Source organism: Melospiza georgiana, chromosome 4 (genome assembly GCF_028018845.1).
Source record: "Melospiza georgiana isolate bMelGeo1 chromosome 4, bMelGeo1.pri, whole genome shotgun sequence".
Taxonomy (NCBI): domain Eukaryota; kingdom Metazoa; phylum Chordata; class Aves; order Passeriformes; family Passerellidae; genus Melospiza; species Melospiza georgiana.
The window spans coordinates 15,737,145-15,755,579 of record NC_080433.1 but is presented as its reverse complement, the minus strand read 5'-3'; the positions used below and the strand labels follow the sequence as shown (position 1 = coordinate 15,755,579).

General features: G+C 37.1%; 1 protein-coding gene across 1 annotated transcript; it reads left to right on the top strand.

The window, feature by feature from the left end:
- Nucleotides 1-954: 954 nt before the first annotated feature.
- Nucleotides 955-14,042, top strand: DRAM1 (DNA damage regulated autophagy modulator 1). The gene is made up of 7 exons (XM_058023137.1): nucleotides 955-1,088; nucleotides 7,346-7,413; nucleotides 8,589-8,731; nucleotides 10,516-10,693; nucleotides 11,245-11,303; nucleotides 12,590-12,682; nucleotides 13,998-14,042. Exons 1-7 carry the CDS (start codon nucleotides 955-957, stop codon nucleotides 14,040-14,042), a joined length of 720 nt encoding a protein of 239 aa, XP_057879120.1.
- Nucleotides 14,043-18,435: the final 4,393 nt, after the last annotated feature.

The window sequence follows — 18,435 nt, the reverse complement described above, 5'->3', positions numbered from 1 at the left end:
AGTGTTTGAAATGAAAGTCCAGGGCGGGTGAGGTGTGTGCAGGACTCTGGAATGGGATTTGCATGGTTTCTGACTTGGTTTCTATGCCGGTGTGAAAAATGCCAATCACTTGTTTTTAAAGTTTTAAAAGTTTAATAGTAATAAAGTGGTTATAAAAATAGTAATACAATTGGAGTAATAATAATTTGGACAAATTGAATTAGGACAATATGAGACAATAGAGACAAAGAGTTATGGACGTCTGGGTACTTTTTTCTGGGCAGTGTCAACTTCTTCTTCTTAATCTTCACACCGCCTTCGAGGTGGGAAGAAGTTAGTTTCTTCGGATAAGAGGGCAATAAACTATTTTGTTCTGAAAGATATAGGTGTCCTGTGGCTGCTCTCTGGTGCTTTCTTAAAAAATATCCCACTTACAGAGGTCTTATTTTAACTGCAAAAGTTACCTTTTAACTACAAGACTACATTTATCATATTGTCAAGATGTTAATACAGCACTACATTAGTAGTTAATACTACTAATCAATACATCAAAATACATATAGTAAATATCTGCGTAGAGCCATATAATATGCACTTTGCAGCACATACAATATGAGCTGCAAAGAGCCCAATGGACCCATTTTTAGCCCTTTTAAAGAAAACTGAAGGCACGAGCAGTCGGTGAGCCGTCCGGGCAGCATCTCACCGCCCGCCTCCCTGCCCGGACGGGGCGTGTGCGGTGCGAGAGCCGCAGCACCGGGACACGGGGAAAGTTCTGCGGCCGCAAACTCTGCGGATCGCGCAGCGGGGACGGGCGGAGGGGCCGCGGCTCTTCTGGGGGCGGGGAGCGCCGCGGAGAAGCGAAAGTGAAGGGAAGGCAGCGCCCGTCGCGGCGGGGCATCCCCGGGCCGGCGGGGCAGGCAGTCCCCGGTGCCCGGCCGTGAGCGCAGCCCCGCTGCCCCGGCCCCGGGGGCGATGCTCTTGTGCTGCATGCCCGGCGTGGCTTTCGTGCCCACCCTGCTCGTCTGCTGGTCCTCGGCCGCCTTCATCATCTCCTATGTGATCGCCGTGCTGGCGGGCCACGTCGAGCCCTTGGTGCCCTACATCAGGTGAGGCGGGGGAGCTGCGGGGTTCGTGCGTGTGTGAGACCGTGGGAGGTGGCCTGAGGGGCTCCCCGGAGGGAAATTGGGGTCCCCAGGGGCCTCCGTGTGACAGAGGGACACGCTGGGCACCCCCGGCACCCATCACATCTCTGGCAGCTCCAGGAGCCACAGGACACAGACACCATGGAAAGAAAGGACATGGAAGTTTTCTGCTGCAGTCGGCGCAGGCCTGATGCTAGAAAAAGTTTACAATTACGTGGTGGAAGTGTAATTTTGTTTGTATAAGTACAGAACTAGGCCAAAGTGCACCAGATGGTGACTGGACTCAAAGCCCTGTGATGGCTTTTGCAGTAAACACATCCCCACAAACATGCATTTTTTATATTTCATTATAGGACCAATGGGTTTTAAAGACTTCCCAAGAGATGCCTGGCATCCTTTTTTCTCTAACCTTTTCCATTTAAGTGCAATTATGTGTAAATAATTCTTTATGCATACCTTATGTTAACATTTAAATCTAAACTATGAAAATGTTAGTATTTATCTCTCAATAGATTGAAGGTTAACCAGAAATCCAAGACTGTCTCTGATTCTCTTGGAAGATCTAAACAAGGTTATAAAATACATCTTTCAAGATGTGTGACCATGTTCACAAGGGTCAGAGGATGAGGGAAGGAGATGAGAATGTTGACTCCATGTTTCAGAAGGCTTGGTTCATTATTTTGTGATACATATTATGTTAAAACTATACCAAAAGAATAGAAGAAAGGATTTAATCAGAAGGCTAGCTAAGAATAGAAAAAGCAAGAATGAATAAGAAAGGTTTGTGTCTTGGACAGAGTCTGACACAGCTGACTGTGATTGGCCATTAATTAGAAACAACCACATGATACCAATCACAGATGCACCTGTTGCATTCCACAGCAGCAGATAATCATTGTTTGCATTTTGTTCCTGAGGCCTCACAGCTTCTCAGGAGAAAAAATGCTAAGGAAAGGACTTTCCGTAAAAGATGTCTGTGACAAAAAAGCATCTAGACCTAATTCCTTGAAGGACTTTTTGGGCATGCAGAATTTCAGAAGACTGCTAACCTGATTGGCACATAGAAGAAAATGTGATTGAAAATTAGGGTTTGTCATCATAGGCAAGAGAAAATGACACCACAACCCACAAGATAGCTGAGCGTCATTGAAATTGAGCCAGAGAAAGCTGGGCTTTATGTTTATGTTAGCAAAACTTTTTAAGACTCTCTGTACAAATCTGGAAAGCTCTTGGAAAGCCTTGTTCTTGTACTTGAACAAATACCCTACTGCTCATCCTTGATTGCACACAAAGCTTTACTAACACAAAAGTGCTTGCGATCAGTGCAATTTATCCAGTATTAGCTAACAAAAATTAATCATTTGACATAATTATACATGGTTTGTGTTCAGAAATATTTAGAGATCCTGTAGCAAGAAATTTGACAAATTATGTTTCTTATGTTGAAGCCATGTCATAGAATAAAATATATGAGAGAGCGGGATGTGGTTTTTTATGTATAGTTTTGTTTGCAGTTAAGTTTTTGACAGCCCAGGTATCTTAATTGTGTCATTCTTTCTAAAAGGGAGGGACCAAACCTTTAAGTCACAACTCTAAAATTCTAGGGAATGTATCACAGCTGCCACAGTTATATCAACTTAATGGAATAGCTCCCATTAAACATTGTTCTTATCCTTTAGCTATGGAATCACCATAAAAGTCCATATGCCCTAAAAAACCTAAACAAAGCAAAAACATAAGAGGCTGCACCAGTGATTCCCACTCAGTGCCTCTGCATTTACTGGTAAAGCTTTTTAAAAGTCTTGTTTATGTTACATCCTTTTAACACCACATTTGGACTAAGAATATATGTTGACTATTGGTGAAGCACCTGCAACAATTCTAAAGGCATGAGGTCTAAGCATAAGAACTTCATAGAAGATGCATTTGGGAATAATACAAGGTTTTTTCTAGGTACTCAGGATAATAGTCATACCATATTCATATTCTTAATTTGCAGGTCATTGCTTTAGCCTAAGAATATGAATCATGTGATTGAGAATGTGATTTAGTAAAACTAAGAGTGTTAAAAAAAGAGGAAGAATGTTGCAACCTTTCAGTTGTGCAATATCTTAAAATGAAGTATAAAAATTAAATAGAGCTCATATGGGGAAATTCCAGTTACACAAAGGAGAAGAATACTGACATACTTGAGTTCAACATTTCTGTAATTCTTATGCTCATTCTCCAAGTACTCTGTGTATGCCTTGAAGTAACATTAATTTTATTTGCTTACAATGTAGCAGCTGTTACAGGGAGAGACCACACCTAAATTTGTCTTTGAGGCTGTGCTAATGTCCCATCAAACAAACCATATAAAATTCAATTACGAGGAGTCTTTTGGGCCTAAAATATTTATTCCTTGTCTCCTTCACCTTCTTGTCTTTCTACTCTTGAGAAGACTGTTCATTTTTAAAATTTTTCTGCTTGAGATTGGGACACAAATGCTGTCATTTTCATACAGGGTTCCTCATCTTTTCCATGGAGGTTAAGCTCACCTATGCATCAGCTCAAATAAGTGAGCACATTTTTGTTTCAAATATGCAATTTCCTTTTTAATTTTTTCATAAAAACATGGGGACTGTCACTGATACTTTTTTTGCTAATCTTTTTTTTTTCAAAGCAGCAGACTTCAAGAAAAATTAATATGAATCCAAGTATTCATTTAGCTTTTAAAATGCAAAATATAGCATTAAGAAGATTGTGTCCTTAAAAGTCCAGTGCAGTACTTTGTAAATAGATTGTGATATAATATTCCTGGTATGAATTTTCTTTACAACATAATCTAAGATTGAGTTTAAAAATCCCCAACAGCAAAAATCACCTATAAGCCTTTATCTTGAGAAAATACTTTGTTAAAAAATGGAGCTCAGTGCAATTTCAGGTTATTTGGTTTGCTCCTACAATATGTTCCAAGAACTCCAAATGGCTTTCTATGTGTGTGCCAATTCCATTCTCTGCTCACCTAAAGCCCTTCAAAAGCTTTGAAGTGATTACAGTACTGTGCTTACCACAGAGTGGTTTCTGATTTGAAAAAGTCCTTGAAGATTGTCACAAGTGGCCCACATTTTAAATGTGCTCCTTTGTTGTGTTAATAAAAACACTCCAGAAACAAAAGGAAAAGATGAAGTTCAAGGTTAAAAAATGGGCTAAATGAAACACAAATTAAGATGATTTTCAGGTGTGTCAAACAAACAAACAAACAATAAGACACAGTTTACTGTTTTCATCAATTTCACTATCAAAGAGAAACAAGATTAATGCAGACTACCAGCTGGAGCAAGTCTTCAGAAAACATTACAACAAGAAAGTTGAGGTGAATAGGGATTCCCAATGCCTGACAAGTTGTAAAAACTTGTCAAAAAGCTTGGTTCAAACTTTTGTTGTCTGAGAATTTGGAACCAATCTAGTAAAAAGAAATATACGTATTTTCTCTATTTTTTTCCATCAGCTTTCCATCAAATCCTACTTTTATCCTAAGCTTCCTCCTGTTTCTGATAAATCATCTTAGCAACTTTTGTTAAACAAATCCTTCTATAACATAGAAGGGGTTGGAGAGCAAATATGAATTTCTAAAATAATCAAGTCATTTGAGATGGTCATACTCTTCTGTCCTGAACTTCACAAAATTACCAAAATCCTTGAGAGTGATTGCTAAAGTAGAGAGTGCTTTCTCTTTTGCGTGTGGAGAGCATTCATGCTGAGGTCATTTTGGCTGTACTCAGTGGTAGCTTCAGAATCTTAGTGCTGAAACCTAATCCAGCCTCACTGCTGGAATGAAGAGTATTCATCTTATTAAATGACATAAAAAATAGCCCTAGCTAGTACCTACTTGTCTCATTATACACAGAATCACAGAATCAACAAAGGCTGGAAAAGACCTCTGAGGTACTGATTCCACTGTGACTGAACTCCATGTCACCCAGACCATGGCCCTAAGTCCAGGCTTTTCTTGAGCATTTCCAGAGATGGTGACTCCACCACCTCTCTGGGCTGTCCATTCCAGTGTCTAACCACCCCCTCTGTGGGGAAATTTTTCCTAACATCAACTTTAAATCTTCCCTGGCAGAACTTGAGGCCATTTCCTCTTGTCCTATTGCTTGTTACCCAGAGGCCAACCCCCACATGGCTACAGCCTCCTTCCAGGCTAAACACCCCCATCTCCCTCCACTGCTCCTTATCAGACTTGTGCCCCAGACCCTTCCCCAGCTCTGCTGCCCTTCTCTGGACACACCCCAGCCCCTCAATGTCTTCCTTGCAGTGAGGGGCCCAAACTCACAGCAGCACTTGAGCTGCGGCCTCACCAGAGCCAAGAACAGAGGGACTGTCGCTGCCCTGCTCCTGCTGGCCACGCTGTGGCTGACACAAGCCAAGATGCCACTGGCCTTCTTGCCCACCTGGGCACACCCTGGCTCATTTTCAGCTGCTGACAAACAGCACCTCCAGGTTCTTTTCTGCTGGACATTGTTGTGGCCAGTGTTGGACCCAGGCCTTGGTCTTGCTGAACCTCCTTCCACTCATCTTGGCCCATCAATCCACCCTGTCCAGGTCCCTCTGCAGAGCCTTCCTACCCTCCAGCAGATTAACACTCCCACTCCAGGAGAAAGGTTTGTTCTCAGAATCCTTGCTCAGTGTCCACTAAGCTTTGGCATTAGCTAAAACCCTCATGTATTCATATATTGTCACAGACATCTTTTATGAAAATCCTTTCCTTAAGATTTTTCCTCCTGAGAAGCTGAGATGCCTCAGGAACAAAATGTAAACAATGGTTATCTGCTGCTGTGGAATGCAACAGGTGGATCTGTGATTGGTCTCATGTGGTTGCTTCTAATTAATGGCCAATCACAGTCAGCTGGCTCGGACAGAGAGTCCAAGCCACAAGCTTTTGTCATCATTCTTTCTTTTCTATTCTTAGCTAGCTTTCTGATGAAATCTTTTCTTCTATTCTTTTAGTATAGTTTTAGTATAATATATATCATAAAATAATAAATCAAGCCTTCTGAAACATGGAGTCAGATTCTCGTCTATTCCCTCATCCTGGGACCCCTGTGAACATGGTCACAACATATCTGATAGCAGAGTTTTTGGGTGTCTCTGTTCAAACACACTATCCTGCCTCTTGGTACTGCCCAGTAACTGAAAACTTAACTCACACTCAAATTATGTAAAGATTGAAGAACTAGATGTTTTCCATTGGCTTGACCAACACAACTTGATCAAATACATATCAACTGGTTGTATGTTAAGCAAGAAAAAAATGAACATCAGAGAAGAAAAAATAGTAAAAAGAGGTGGCAAGATCATAGTACTGTTCTTTCAATAGAGCACTCACCTTCCATAGAAGAGTTCTGCTTGAGGGTCTTGAGCTCACATACTCCCAGGAGTATTTCTCATGGGATTTCAATTATCTCACTTATGTTTCACAGGTCTCAACTTTCTGTGAGGAAAAGGCATTCTCTGGGGTGGATGTTTGCACTTATGTAGGGAAAAGAGGGGAAAGGACTCTATGGTAAAGGTGTTCTTTTCTCTACAAAACAAATGTTTTGTGTACATTATGTCTTTCATTTATATACATGTGCATATAGATATGTATTTAAATTCTGTAGATATCCTCACACCCTTGCTCCCTCTCTGTCCCAGTGAACTTCTAATTAAAGGGGAAGTGTTTCATCAGAAGAGACTTACAACACCTTGGAGATAGAGTACTCTTAAGCTGTATCTACATTAGTAAATTAAACAGTTCCTAGGAACATTTCTGGGCATGGAACACAATTTCTCTTATAGGGTCAAGTCCTTTTAAAGAAATTATACCAAATTCTCTCACATCTTAAGATAGTGACTGTCATTAGATATATTTTACTCTACCACAGTGTTAATTCAGCAGATAAAAGAAACATTAATTCTGAAATGTTATTTATGTAATTATGTCATTCATGAGAAAGTACAGGTCTGTCACATCTTTGCATATTGCATACAGAAAAAGAAGAAATACAATTCAATGCATATACTCTTAAAATATGCTTTCTTTTTGAAAAGAGGGATTCTCTACTACAATTGGTGCAGCAGAAGGTGAATTACCTTATACACACAGAAGAGGTTCTACTTCTCATGGGATTTCAATTGTCTCATTTATGTTTCACAGGTCTCAATTAACTTTTAATTTGTCTCTCTTCCCGCTTTAGTGACACTGGAACTAAACCTCCTGAGAGCGGTGTCTTTGGTTTTATGATTAATATTTCAGCACTTCTAGGTATGTATAAGGTATTTGGGTTGAACAGAATGAAGAAATGAGAACTAGTGAAAAATTAGTGCCTGCTTTAATTACAGAACTGTATTTAGTATTCTGCAGAAAAACTTCTCCACAGTCAAATGGTAATATCAGATGGATGTAAGTAATACCTGGAGTGTTGGGTCCTTAGGAGCACTTAGTGCAGGCTCAGAGGCACTTGTGTCTCTTCAGAGCACCTTATCAAAGTAGTCAGCACACTGGAAATAAAAATGGAGCAAAGATGACATAATTACTCTTCAAAAACTCTGATGTGGGGAAACTTCAGGTTCTGAGATGCTGCAGTAAAGGGAAGAACAGTGTTGAAGCAACACCTGGTTTTCTCCTCAATGTGCCTCCTTCTCTACAAAATAACTGATGTGAATCAGGAAGTTTGGCATTTTCTATTACCTTTCAGAGGATGGAGGATCAAGAGCTGTGTATCTCTGCATGATGGCCTTAAGGCAAAGTAAACATATTTTACCTTTCATAAGAGCCTCGTTCAGTCACAGTCTTGTAGTGTTTAATGTAACCTCACAGTGCCTGGGCAAAGTTACCTGATTTCTTTTTCCAGCTGTAGATAGGCTGAAACTGTGTTCTGTGTTATGGAACCGGGGAATTCAGTCTACAGTTTATTATATCCCAAAAAAACTCCATGATTTCCTAATTCAGTACAGGTGTTTTCCAGGAGTGAGCTGCATTTTATGCAGTGACTCTACAAAAAGGAATTAATTCTTCAGACCATCCATCAGAAGGAGATGTAGTTCTGGCACAAGACTGCATCTCAGAGCAAAATAAGGCCTCCCACTTGCAGCTTATGGTTCTTATCTCCCTGTAACATCTGTTCCTAATGTGGAATGGCAATGCCTCTGTGCCCAAAACACCCAGGAGAATGGGATTTAAATTTGTGCTTTTCTTGAACTGATGTGCATTCAGTTCAAGATAGAAATAATATGCAATTTTAAGACAAAAATAATGAAGTTCCACCTGAAAGTTCATCTGAATTAACTTCTTCATTCCAGCAGACTTAAAGATGGTATTATTTATTGTATTATGTTTATAATTTTGTTCTGCATGTCCTGTGTTACAGGAAAAGTTTGTTAAAATGTAATCAGTATGTGAACATTGAACATAACTTTTTTTTGTTTTGTTTTTTTCAGCTTCAATTACAATGTACATCAGATATTTATTAATAGAGAAGCAAAATGAATCATCACACTTTGTTAGGTCTTCATGCAATATGTTTACATTATGTGTGGGATTGATGGGCTGCACTGGAATGGGCATAGTTGCAACTTTTCAGGTATGACCATAAATTTCATAACAAAAATGAAAATAAAATAAGATTGCTTTGCCATTAAAAATTTCAACTAGATAACAGTGATTAACATTATCCCCATGTGGACCCTTGAAAAATGGAATAAGAATGCCTTTCTTGTTCTTGCCTTTTTCAATAGTTTTCAGGAAGAGACTTGTTTCCTCCTATACAAGAGTATTTGCTTGTGCAGTTATGCCATTAAGGAGTTTTCTGTGTGCTTGTCTTGTAACAGGTCTGTAATATATGGATTTTTCTGCTGTAAATTTTTTTCTGTGAAAACTTGAATGTAAAAAACTTTGCTATTCCAAGTTTAGTTTGCTTATAATCAGGTAGGGCAGAATAAATCAGACTAACAAAAGCATCAGCATTTTTTGCTGAATGATGGCATACTCACCAGGAGAATTTTCTACAAAATAAATTAATCTTATCTGACAGGTTAGAAAATTGGGCACAATATCAGCCTGTTAAACTTCTGAGTCTGTAGGAAATGGCATAACAACATGTTTTATCTTTTGATAGGGACATGTAGAACTACTGCTTACTTTGCCAGAAGTAAGGATGTCATTACAAACCAAAGTTCCCCCACTCAATGTCTGAAAGAAAATTCAATACGGAGAACTTCAGCCTAGAATCAAGTTAAATTTAATTGGCAGGAGGCTTGAGATGCTGCCTTAAAATCTGTGGAAACAGCTGCATTATTTCTTTTAAAGGATGGTCTACCTTGGAACATTTTTTTAAATACAATTGTGCTTATATAGTGACATGATGACATATACAGAAATTGAAAATAAAAATTGTTGGGCCTTCAACAGCCAGTACAGTTTTACATGTAATGGAAATGGCATTTTCAGACAAAAAAACCTCTCTGTCTTAAGATGTAACTTGCCCTTTTTAGCTTTGCATCCAGGCAGTGTGTGTGGATTGCAAACACCACAGGTACTGTAGTCTATTCTAATCATATTTTACTTTAAAATATCCCTGTTCTTATTGATAAGATTTATATGTGGCACAAAAAATTTTTGGATGATGCCTCACTGAAATAGAAACCAAATTCAGGGAGAAGACAAATCAGGAATGCAAAATAATTAATGAATGGTGTAGTCTCTGTATGTTGCTTCTATGGAATATCTCAAAAGTTGTGTCAGTGCTTTGTGTTTTTAGTAGTCTTCCTTTTAGGCAGCTCCTTCCTAAAAGGAAGATGATGGATGGGATGCAGAAACTTTGATCCTAATGTTTCCAAAGGGATTCCTTGACAGTTATAACACTGGTTCTTATCTAATCTCTGTTGTGTCTCTTTGCCAGTCCATAAAATCCTTCCTCACCTAATTTCTATTTCCTCTGCTTTGAGCCTGCTTTCCATGTTAAGGGCAGTTTGTAGAAAGGGTTCTGAGCATAATAAGGATCTAATCTAGCTAATAAGCATCTGATCTAGCAGATTTTCAAGCATCCTTACTTATCCAAGAAGATGGAAATGGTGGCTTGCAAGCCTTCAGTCTTTTCACTGTATATGCACAACTAATGAACAGTACATTCTGATCCCTATTTGCCAATAGAATAACTGAAACATGAAGAGGATGTGAGATTTGCTCAAGGTCAGGTGATGTTTCAAGTCAGGAGACCAGAGCAAAGCTGGAATTAGAAATTATTCCCTTAGTACTCAGTCTAGTTCCTCTTATCAGTGTGTCGTGCAGAAAATTTACATTCATGTGCACTACCTGCCAGTTTCTTCAGGTCATAGCAGCTAACCATTGTGCTGATTCCCTTTCCAGGAGCTGGCTGTTCCCAGTGTCCATGACATAGGAGCTCTGGTGGCCTTTGGCTCGGGTGTTGTGTACATCACGCTTCAGTCTATAATCTCCTACAAGTCCTGCCCACGATGGAACACTTACTTTGTGTGCCACATAAGGATGGCCATTTCTGCCATATCATGCATTGCTTTCATTCCCAGTATCCTTTGTGGTGCGTCCCATGGTTCTCCCTTTATGTGTTCATGGCTTTCCTTTCTAGTTAAATCATTGCTGATAAAAAATAAAGACGAGGTCACACTCTTTACTTAAGGCTCTCTAATGTGTATAATACAGCATTTTGAGACACCATCAATAGCATTAAGATAAGTTTTGGGAGCTTCTAAAAAGCTTTATCTCTTATTTCAGTGGTATATTTAAAACCAATGTCCCAGTGTTTTTCACAGAATCATGTGAAACCTAAGTTTGGAGTGTCTCCCTTATTGTCTATACTTTAAAAGAACCTACAGAAACCTTAATTCGTGCAGAAATGTGTTTTGATTGCTATTACCACCTGCCTTGTAATAAGGTGATTCATTTAATTATGTTCTTAATACCTTGATTTGATATTCTGGCTGTTCAGGGTCTCCTGTGCTACAGAAGGGGAAGATGGTGTTTTTTTTTTTTTTGTTTTTTTTTTTTTTTTTTTTTAAGCAGACATTTTCATTTTTACTCACTAATATTGCATAGTTTCCTTTACACTGTTTTTCCCAGTGATTGTGTTTGCTTCAAAAATTTCCATGACAAAAATTGATTGGACTCCAGGTGAAAAGGTAAAATCTTACTAGGTAGCCAAATTACCTTGTGTGACATTATTTGGGGAATGCTGTTATATTTATCTTAAAGCACTACAAACATGTCAGAGACTTCAAATAGCACATTATCATGAACAGATCTGTGCAATGCTGGTTTCCAGTCACTTCTTCATTAGGAAGATGTCTGTGGTGTGGGTGAGAAAATTTGTCATAGGTGATCAATCTTGAAAGAGTTAGACTTTCATTTTGACCAGCAATGTGAGAGTTTCCCATAGAAAAAGACTACAAAAAAAAAAAAAAACTGGTAATTAGTTCTACTTACTTTTACAGTCAATTTTCTTGAAAATTAACTTTTCACATGAAACAATAAGTGGACCAATTTAATTCTGTAGTTTTTGAGGTTTTTTTCTCAGCTTTTTTATTATTCTTTATTTAATAATCTTTGATACTGTCACAAATATTTGGACTCTGACCTAAAATATCCTAAAGTTAATTTTAGGTATTTGAATCCATTTCGATGTTTTCAGAATGAAACTATGAAAACGAATTTTTCTTTTTGGGCGAATTTTGCTAAAAGGAGGTATTAAAAAAAAAAAGGTAAATAATGCAGAGAGTATATCCTGCTTGAAGAGCTTAATAATATCACACTTAGCAAATGTACTACAACCAAACAGTGGCAAGGCAGCTGTGAGATAAATCTTTGCAAATTAGACAGTCTTAGTCATATCTTTGGGGGTTTTGTGGGTTTTTATGTGATGCAAAGATGAAAAAATAATTTTACTGAAACAGATGGCATCTTAGGTGATGGCATGTTAAGAAACACTTTGCTTTCTGTTTGTGTCAATTGACACAGGTTTTCAGTGACAGTCTTAAAAACAAAAGTCTTGTCAGGAACTGTCATTAAGGGTGGCTCTCTATTTCAAAACATGGTAAGGACTTGGTCAGAATTGCTGAGCTCAGTGGCTCAGAGTGAAGGCTTGGAGCATGGGCACATCAGTAATCTTAATGCAACAACTGCATGTTTTCAGGTTTATATTACATTCAACCTCTGTTTTGATCCTGTGCTAATTGTGGTTTTCTTCTACTGCCTTCAATGGTACTGCACAAGACAATGTTACACATGCACCTTGATAAATTTACTCACCATTCTATAAAAACAAAATGTGAATTTAATTTTATACAACAGAGATGACCAGTCATAAATCTTACTTGTTGAATTAACAGAAGGAAATGTCTATATCATTTTGCCTTTATTTTATTTAGCTGTTTAATCTGACAATTTGTTATCTATCTCATTCCATCAGGATTATACTTACCATTTTATGAGTGCAATCTGTGAGTGGACAGTGGCCTTTGGTTTCATCTTCTTCTTTTTAACATTCATTAGAGATTTTCAGGTTGGTATCTACATATTTTAGCTGTGACTAAGTGCTGTGAATTATATAACAATGTAATAGAAAATTACCATTCTTTACCTAGATAGATGCATCAAGGCTATACAGAAACAAAGGTTACCAAGCACAGAAATGATCTCTGTCTACATAAGGAATATTCTCCCCCTTGATTATTAAACATAAAATTCAGTTTAATAGTTCGATGTGTTTGATCTTGAAAATTAATAGCAGTCAATTATTACCACTCTTTTTGTAGAAAGAGGCCCTCTAAAGGTGACATAATAACAAAATAAATGATGCAACTAAAATTTAATTTCTTTTTGCCTGAGGGATTTTATATAATAATCCAATCATTGATGTTTTACACATTTTGCTCTATGTTTCCTCACAGTGCAAAAAAATATGAAATAATTTTTGGAAAAGTATTTACACAAGACCCTCTTGGTTTGAGTAGCTGGATTCAGAGTTAACATATATTTTGCTAACCAACAGCAAACATTTCCATGTCTGTTTAGTTTTGACTTAGTACTGAATAGACCATTGCTATAGAGCTTCTCCTTAATTAAAAACAAAAATTAAAAAATAATAAAATAAAATAAGCTAGGTTCACCAGAAAGAAACACTTCTTTCAGAAAAAAAAATATGTTCCAAATTACACAACACATGATCTTAAAGGTTTATAATTGCCTTCTATAACTGATAGAATTATTGAAGAACCATTCCAAAATGTCTGTATCACTTAATGCATGGTTTCTGGGGGGAGGTATTTATTGCCAGTCCATCACTCTCTGAGATCTACCTATATGATGACATCTCTTTCATCAAAGGTCAGACTTTTCCCTTGGAGACAGAGATTTGCAGGACAATGCAGTAATTCTCAGCATATTTATCAACAATCCTTAGTTGAGAATTCTGCTACAGACACATAAAAAACTTTTACTAAATATAAATATTATGAAAATAAGAGACAGTGACGAAATTAAAAAAAAATGGAATTGTGGTCATTTTAAATTACAGGCTATGAAATTAATCCAATGTTAGTGTCTGACAATAACAGAAAGATTTTTTAGATTCTGTTGTCTTTTTGTCATAATCAGTGCTCAGAGAAAACCAAATTATGAATTCAGTAAAAAAGTCCTGCCACACTCAAAGAAAAATAAGATTTTTTCTACTTTTCCTCCAGTATTTATTTCACTTCTACACTTTTGTCTTTTGCTTTGTTTCATCTCCTGTACTTTATATCATAGAACTGTAAAATTAAATTATCTTCCTTTATTTTTCTTTATTTTAAGCTGATCTTCCTTTATTTTTCTTTTAGAGATTTTCTGTAAGGATATCAACAGAAATACATGAAGAATTGTGATAGTGAAAGAACAATATTTTATATCTATGAATATTCTAGGTTTCTTTTCACTTATAGAAAAAGTAAAAGATGCACAAGGATTGATGAGGTTGTGTTAAGAGCCCATGCACTTAACTCTGCACCAGCAACCACTAAAAGATGTTAAAAACTTGGAGCAAGGTTCCTTCCAATTTTTTGCAATATTTTGTAATTTTTATATAGTTTGGTATATTAAAAATACTGTAATAAAAGCAATATTTAGAAACACCAGAAAATCACCCAAGGACTTGATCTCCTCAGCTCTTCCATTTTGGACATATCTGTACTTTTTAATTTGCTTCAGTGTGATCGGTGGCATTAGTTTTAAACTCAAGAAAGTACATTTTGCAAAGAGAGAAGTGTAAAGGCAATGGAAATCACTGGGACTGAATTCCTACACTGTTAAGTTGCAAAGGACTGGAGAAGATGGTGAGAGCAAGAATGAACATCTTTGTTTAAAGAAATTTTAGTTGATGGCAACACTATGCTACATATTTCTGATACTGGGCACTGCAATGCAAATGCAAATCCTAAGAGAAATTTAAACTATATTGCTTGAAAAATGTTTTTTAATCATCACTGCAGTACATGTTGTAAAAATCCACCCCTTTTTCCCTTTTATGCACTGATGGCCACAGGAAACAAAAGATGGAAGTGGGAAGAGAAAGTAAATTTACATTTAAGCGTGATGTAATAAACAGAAATCTTATTGCAATTTTGTTAATATAAAGCAGAATTTTCCAGCCTGTGGTTTAATCTACAATGGAGTGAAGAAGGTGTCAAAAAAAAGTATTGGGAATGAATGGAAAATAAGAAGAGGCAGTAGTTTTTAGGTACTTAGAAATAAATGTATTAGTATTAGATACATAAAAGTAAATTTAAAAACAAACCTGGAGAGCATCTGGAATGAAGATATTTGCTGCTATAGACTTTCTTCTGTAATGAAGGACATGGAAAGGAACTAATTGAGAAGTCAGATGTTACAAGTATCTGCAGGCAAAATGTTCCTTCATGTACTGATTCACCACCTCCATTCAGTGCATTAACCACTTGGTTGTGAATTATGTTCTCTGAAAATGACATTTTCCACACTCTATCACAGTTTATGCAGAAATATTGATGATTTTCAGTTGCTAACATCCACTAACTAATGTGTTTGGAGAGTGATGTTTTAAAATTAGTCATCTGTTAATATTTCTTTTAATGTGTATTTTAAACTATTAAATTCAGCTGTTTCACAACTTAAGGAGTTGATGTTTTGTTTATAAATTCTTCCAGATAAAAACAGTAAAAGTGTTTGTTCTTCACTGAAAGATTTGCTTTCCAATGTATTCAGGTTATTTGCAGAGGTTTATAGCTACAACCAAGTTAAAAATCAAATCTAGTACTGACTAAAGGAAGGATCTTATGTCTTGCTGATTTGGTATCCTGTAAGGGACACACATTCCTTCAACTGAAGATCATAAAGGAAATGTGTATCTACCACAAAAAGTGACATCATGTTATTTTCAAGGCTGTGTTAAGAAAAGACCATATTTCCTAGTGCATTGTGTATTAATTTTTATTCTTAGCTTTCATAAAGTATAAGAGGCAAGAAGTTGTTTTTTTAAATGATAGCCAGCCTTTACAGTGCTTACAGTATCCTAAAGGGAAGAAAAAAAAAAATCAGAGAAAGTGGCTGAATGAAGATCTCCTTAGTCCCTGAAGTCAGGAGGTAAATTTAAGTACTGAATTAAATCCTTCCCATTTTCCTGAGCTTTATTGTGATACATTTTAATGTGAGTTATATTCATGACCAAAAGAATGCACCAATAATGCACCTTTTATTAAATCTGTTAGACCTAACAGACCTCAACTTGCATTGACATGCAGACAGAAGTACTGCACATTTTATTTGTGCAGTGAACAACTGTTGAATACATTTTGATTATTCTCTGGATCCAAGCAGATTTTCAGTCAACTATTTTTTTCAGCTGAAATGTGAGTTGACAAGTTGCAAGCAATTGCCAAAATAATATTCTAGCAAGGTATAATTTAGCTGTGGCTGACTCTTGTTAAATACTACATTTTAAGATTTACAGGCAAGTGATCTCTAGAGGTTAGCACAGATAATGTCACAGCACATTTCTGTTGCTTTGCTATGGGTCCTTTTTTCTATATTTTTATATTTCTTAGCAACAAGAAATTGCTTTTTTTTTTTGTTGGAAGCTATGCTAGAAGTATTTTCATCATCTACTCTGCATGATGTTCTATTTGTCAGCATATCAGGAGTGATTGAGAAATTCCTTTTGCATAAACTCCAGTAAATCACATGATACTTGCTGTTATTTTTAGTGGTTATGCTAAATCATTCTACTGCTTCCAGAAATGCAAAATGGGATTTTTCTAGGTTCTGCAGCTTGATCTGCAGATGAAATACCACTGTTGTGGTATATCTGCAGATATACCACTGTTGTGGTCTCTGTCACAGTTCCAGATCGTGTAAGGATGAAACTCTACCAACTCAAAATACCTAAAACCCCCTTTTTCTTAGGACACTGTTCTTGCTCTGCTTTGCCTTCCAGTGTGCACTAAGCTAGTGATGACCTTGTAATTTTCTCATAAGGCAAACTAAACTTTAATTTCTGGCCTGCTAAGTTTGCATACTGCCTTAACTGTGACAGCAACATCTGTTTGACAGTAGTACAATAATCTTGATGGCAAGGCATTTATTTCTTGATCTTAATACTGGTAGCAAAACTTCCAAGCTGATTAGAGGGACTATGGAAACACATCAGTGAATTTTGGACATTCCAGCATTAATTTTGTAAAGAGGTTCAAGAGCTTGGTGTTTTAAACTCCTCTGTAAATCCTGTCTTAGTGTTAATATTGACCACATTTTCACAAGCCTTCAGGCTTTAGAGCATCTGTTTGAAGACTGCAGAGGGTGTCAGGTTGGTTCCCAATGGTTTACAATGTCCACTGGAAATGCTGTCTCTGGAAGAGGCTGGAAGAGCTGCTCTCCTCTAAGAAACAGTGAAAGGCATATGGTCGTTGTATTTTAAGAAGGGATGATGTTTGTTTCCTTGGAAGATGAGTTAATATCCATTTATTTGGGTGAAATGTGGGCAAGTAGCAATAGGCTTTAATGTATAAAATCTCTGTAGCTTTGACTAAAGATTGTCAGAGCTGGGTCTGTCTTTCACTGCGTTTTTGTGAGTGCCAGTGCCCATATGGTCACACCTGCAGACACAAGCAGTGCTGGCATGATGAGGCCTGGCAGTAGTTGCAATACACAGAAATAAACATACCTGCTGTATTTTATAAACAATCACAGTGATTTAATGAGCTTTGGCTATATCTTGGATTGGTAATATAATTTAGAAAGTGTGTTTCTCCCATCTTAAGGAGAAATTAGGCAAGTCCTACATGTGGTATCTGTATTTTTCCCCGTACACAATAGATGGCACTAGCAGCCCACATGATTTGGGTTTATTTCCCACGTTCAGGCAAGCAAGTGCAGTAGTTTTGTGGGTAGCTTCAGCTGATTTTAATAGTCGTCTGGAGGCCCACTTAAATGAGTTTTGTATTGTGCCTTTGTGGAAAACAAGTCAGATCTAAGTTTCTTTGCCATCCCTCCCTGCCTTCATCTAAGTAAATATGTTTTGCTACTGCCATGTGTAGTCTCATAGCAACTTCAATTTTAAATTAATTTGTCTAAGTCAAAGGAGCCACTGCTGCAGTTGTCACTGGCACAAGCTGACATCCAGTTCTCATTACTACACCACTTCTCCTGGGAAGATTTTCCTACCCTATCACAAAGAGGGTACATTTCACTCAGTTGCTTCAGTAGAATTCTGTCAGTTTGCAGTGGGGCTTTAGAAAACAATATATGTTTTCATGAGACAACAATATAGAGAGAACAAGATTTTAACATCTCAAAATTGCAGCCAGTCTGCACCCAGAAAAGGTGACATGTCTGGTTGTAAAAAAATTCATAGGTAGCTTCTGTATCTATTTAAAAATGCACTTTGTATGTAAAATGTCTTTTCTCAAGTTATTTCCTTGCCTAACAAAACAGCATTGTCTTCTATGAAGTGTAGCAATAATGCAGGCTTTCAAACATTATTTTACCTGGAATGATGCAAGTTTAGCATTCACAGTCTTAAATAAACAATGCTGAGCAGCATGGATGTTTCTCTAGAAACTCCCGCCAAATGTTGTATGGATTTAAAAAAAAATGTATAGAAAGTGCTCTGACAAAGTATAAGTGATTCATTATTGATAGAAATCTTTAACATGGTAGAACTTACTGCACGAGCACTCTCCCAAAACACACTCATAAAATTCATTATAGGTACTTTTCAAAGAAGATTTCTCTGATGAACATTTAGAC

Coding starts and splice junctions, on each gene's coding strand:
- DRAM1 (XM_058023137.1), top strand. CDS start 955: ATGCTCTTGTGCTGCATGCCCGGCGTGGCTTTCGTGCCCACCCTGCTC. Junction 1,089..7,345: donor CCCTTGGTGCCCTACATCAG/GTGAGGCGGGGG, acceptor TTCCCGCTTTAG/TGACACTGGAACTAAACCTC. Junction 11,304..12,589: donor ATTGGACTCCAGGTGAAAAG/GTAAAATCTTAC, acceptor TCATTCCATCAG/GATTATACTTACCATTTTAT.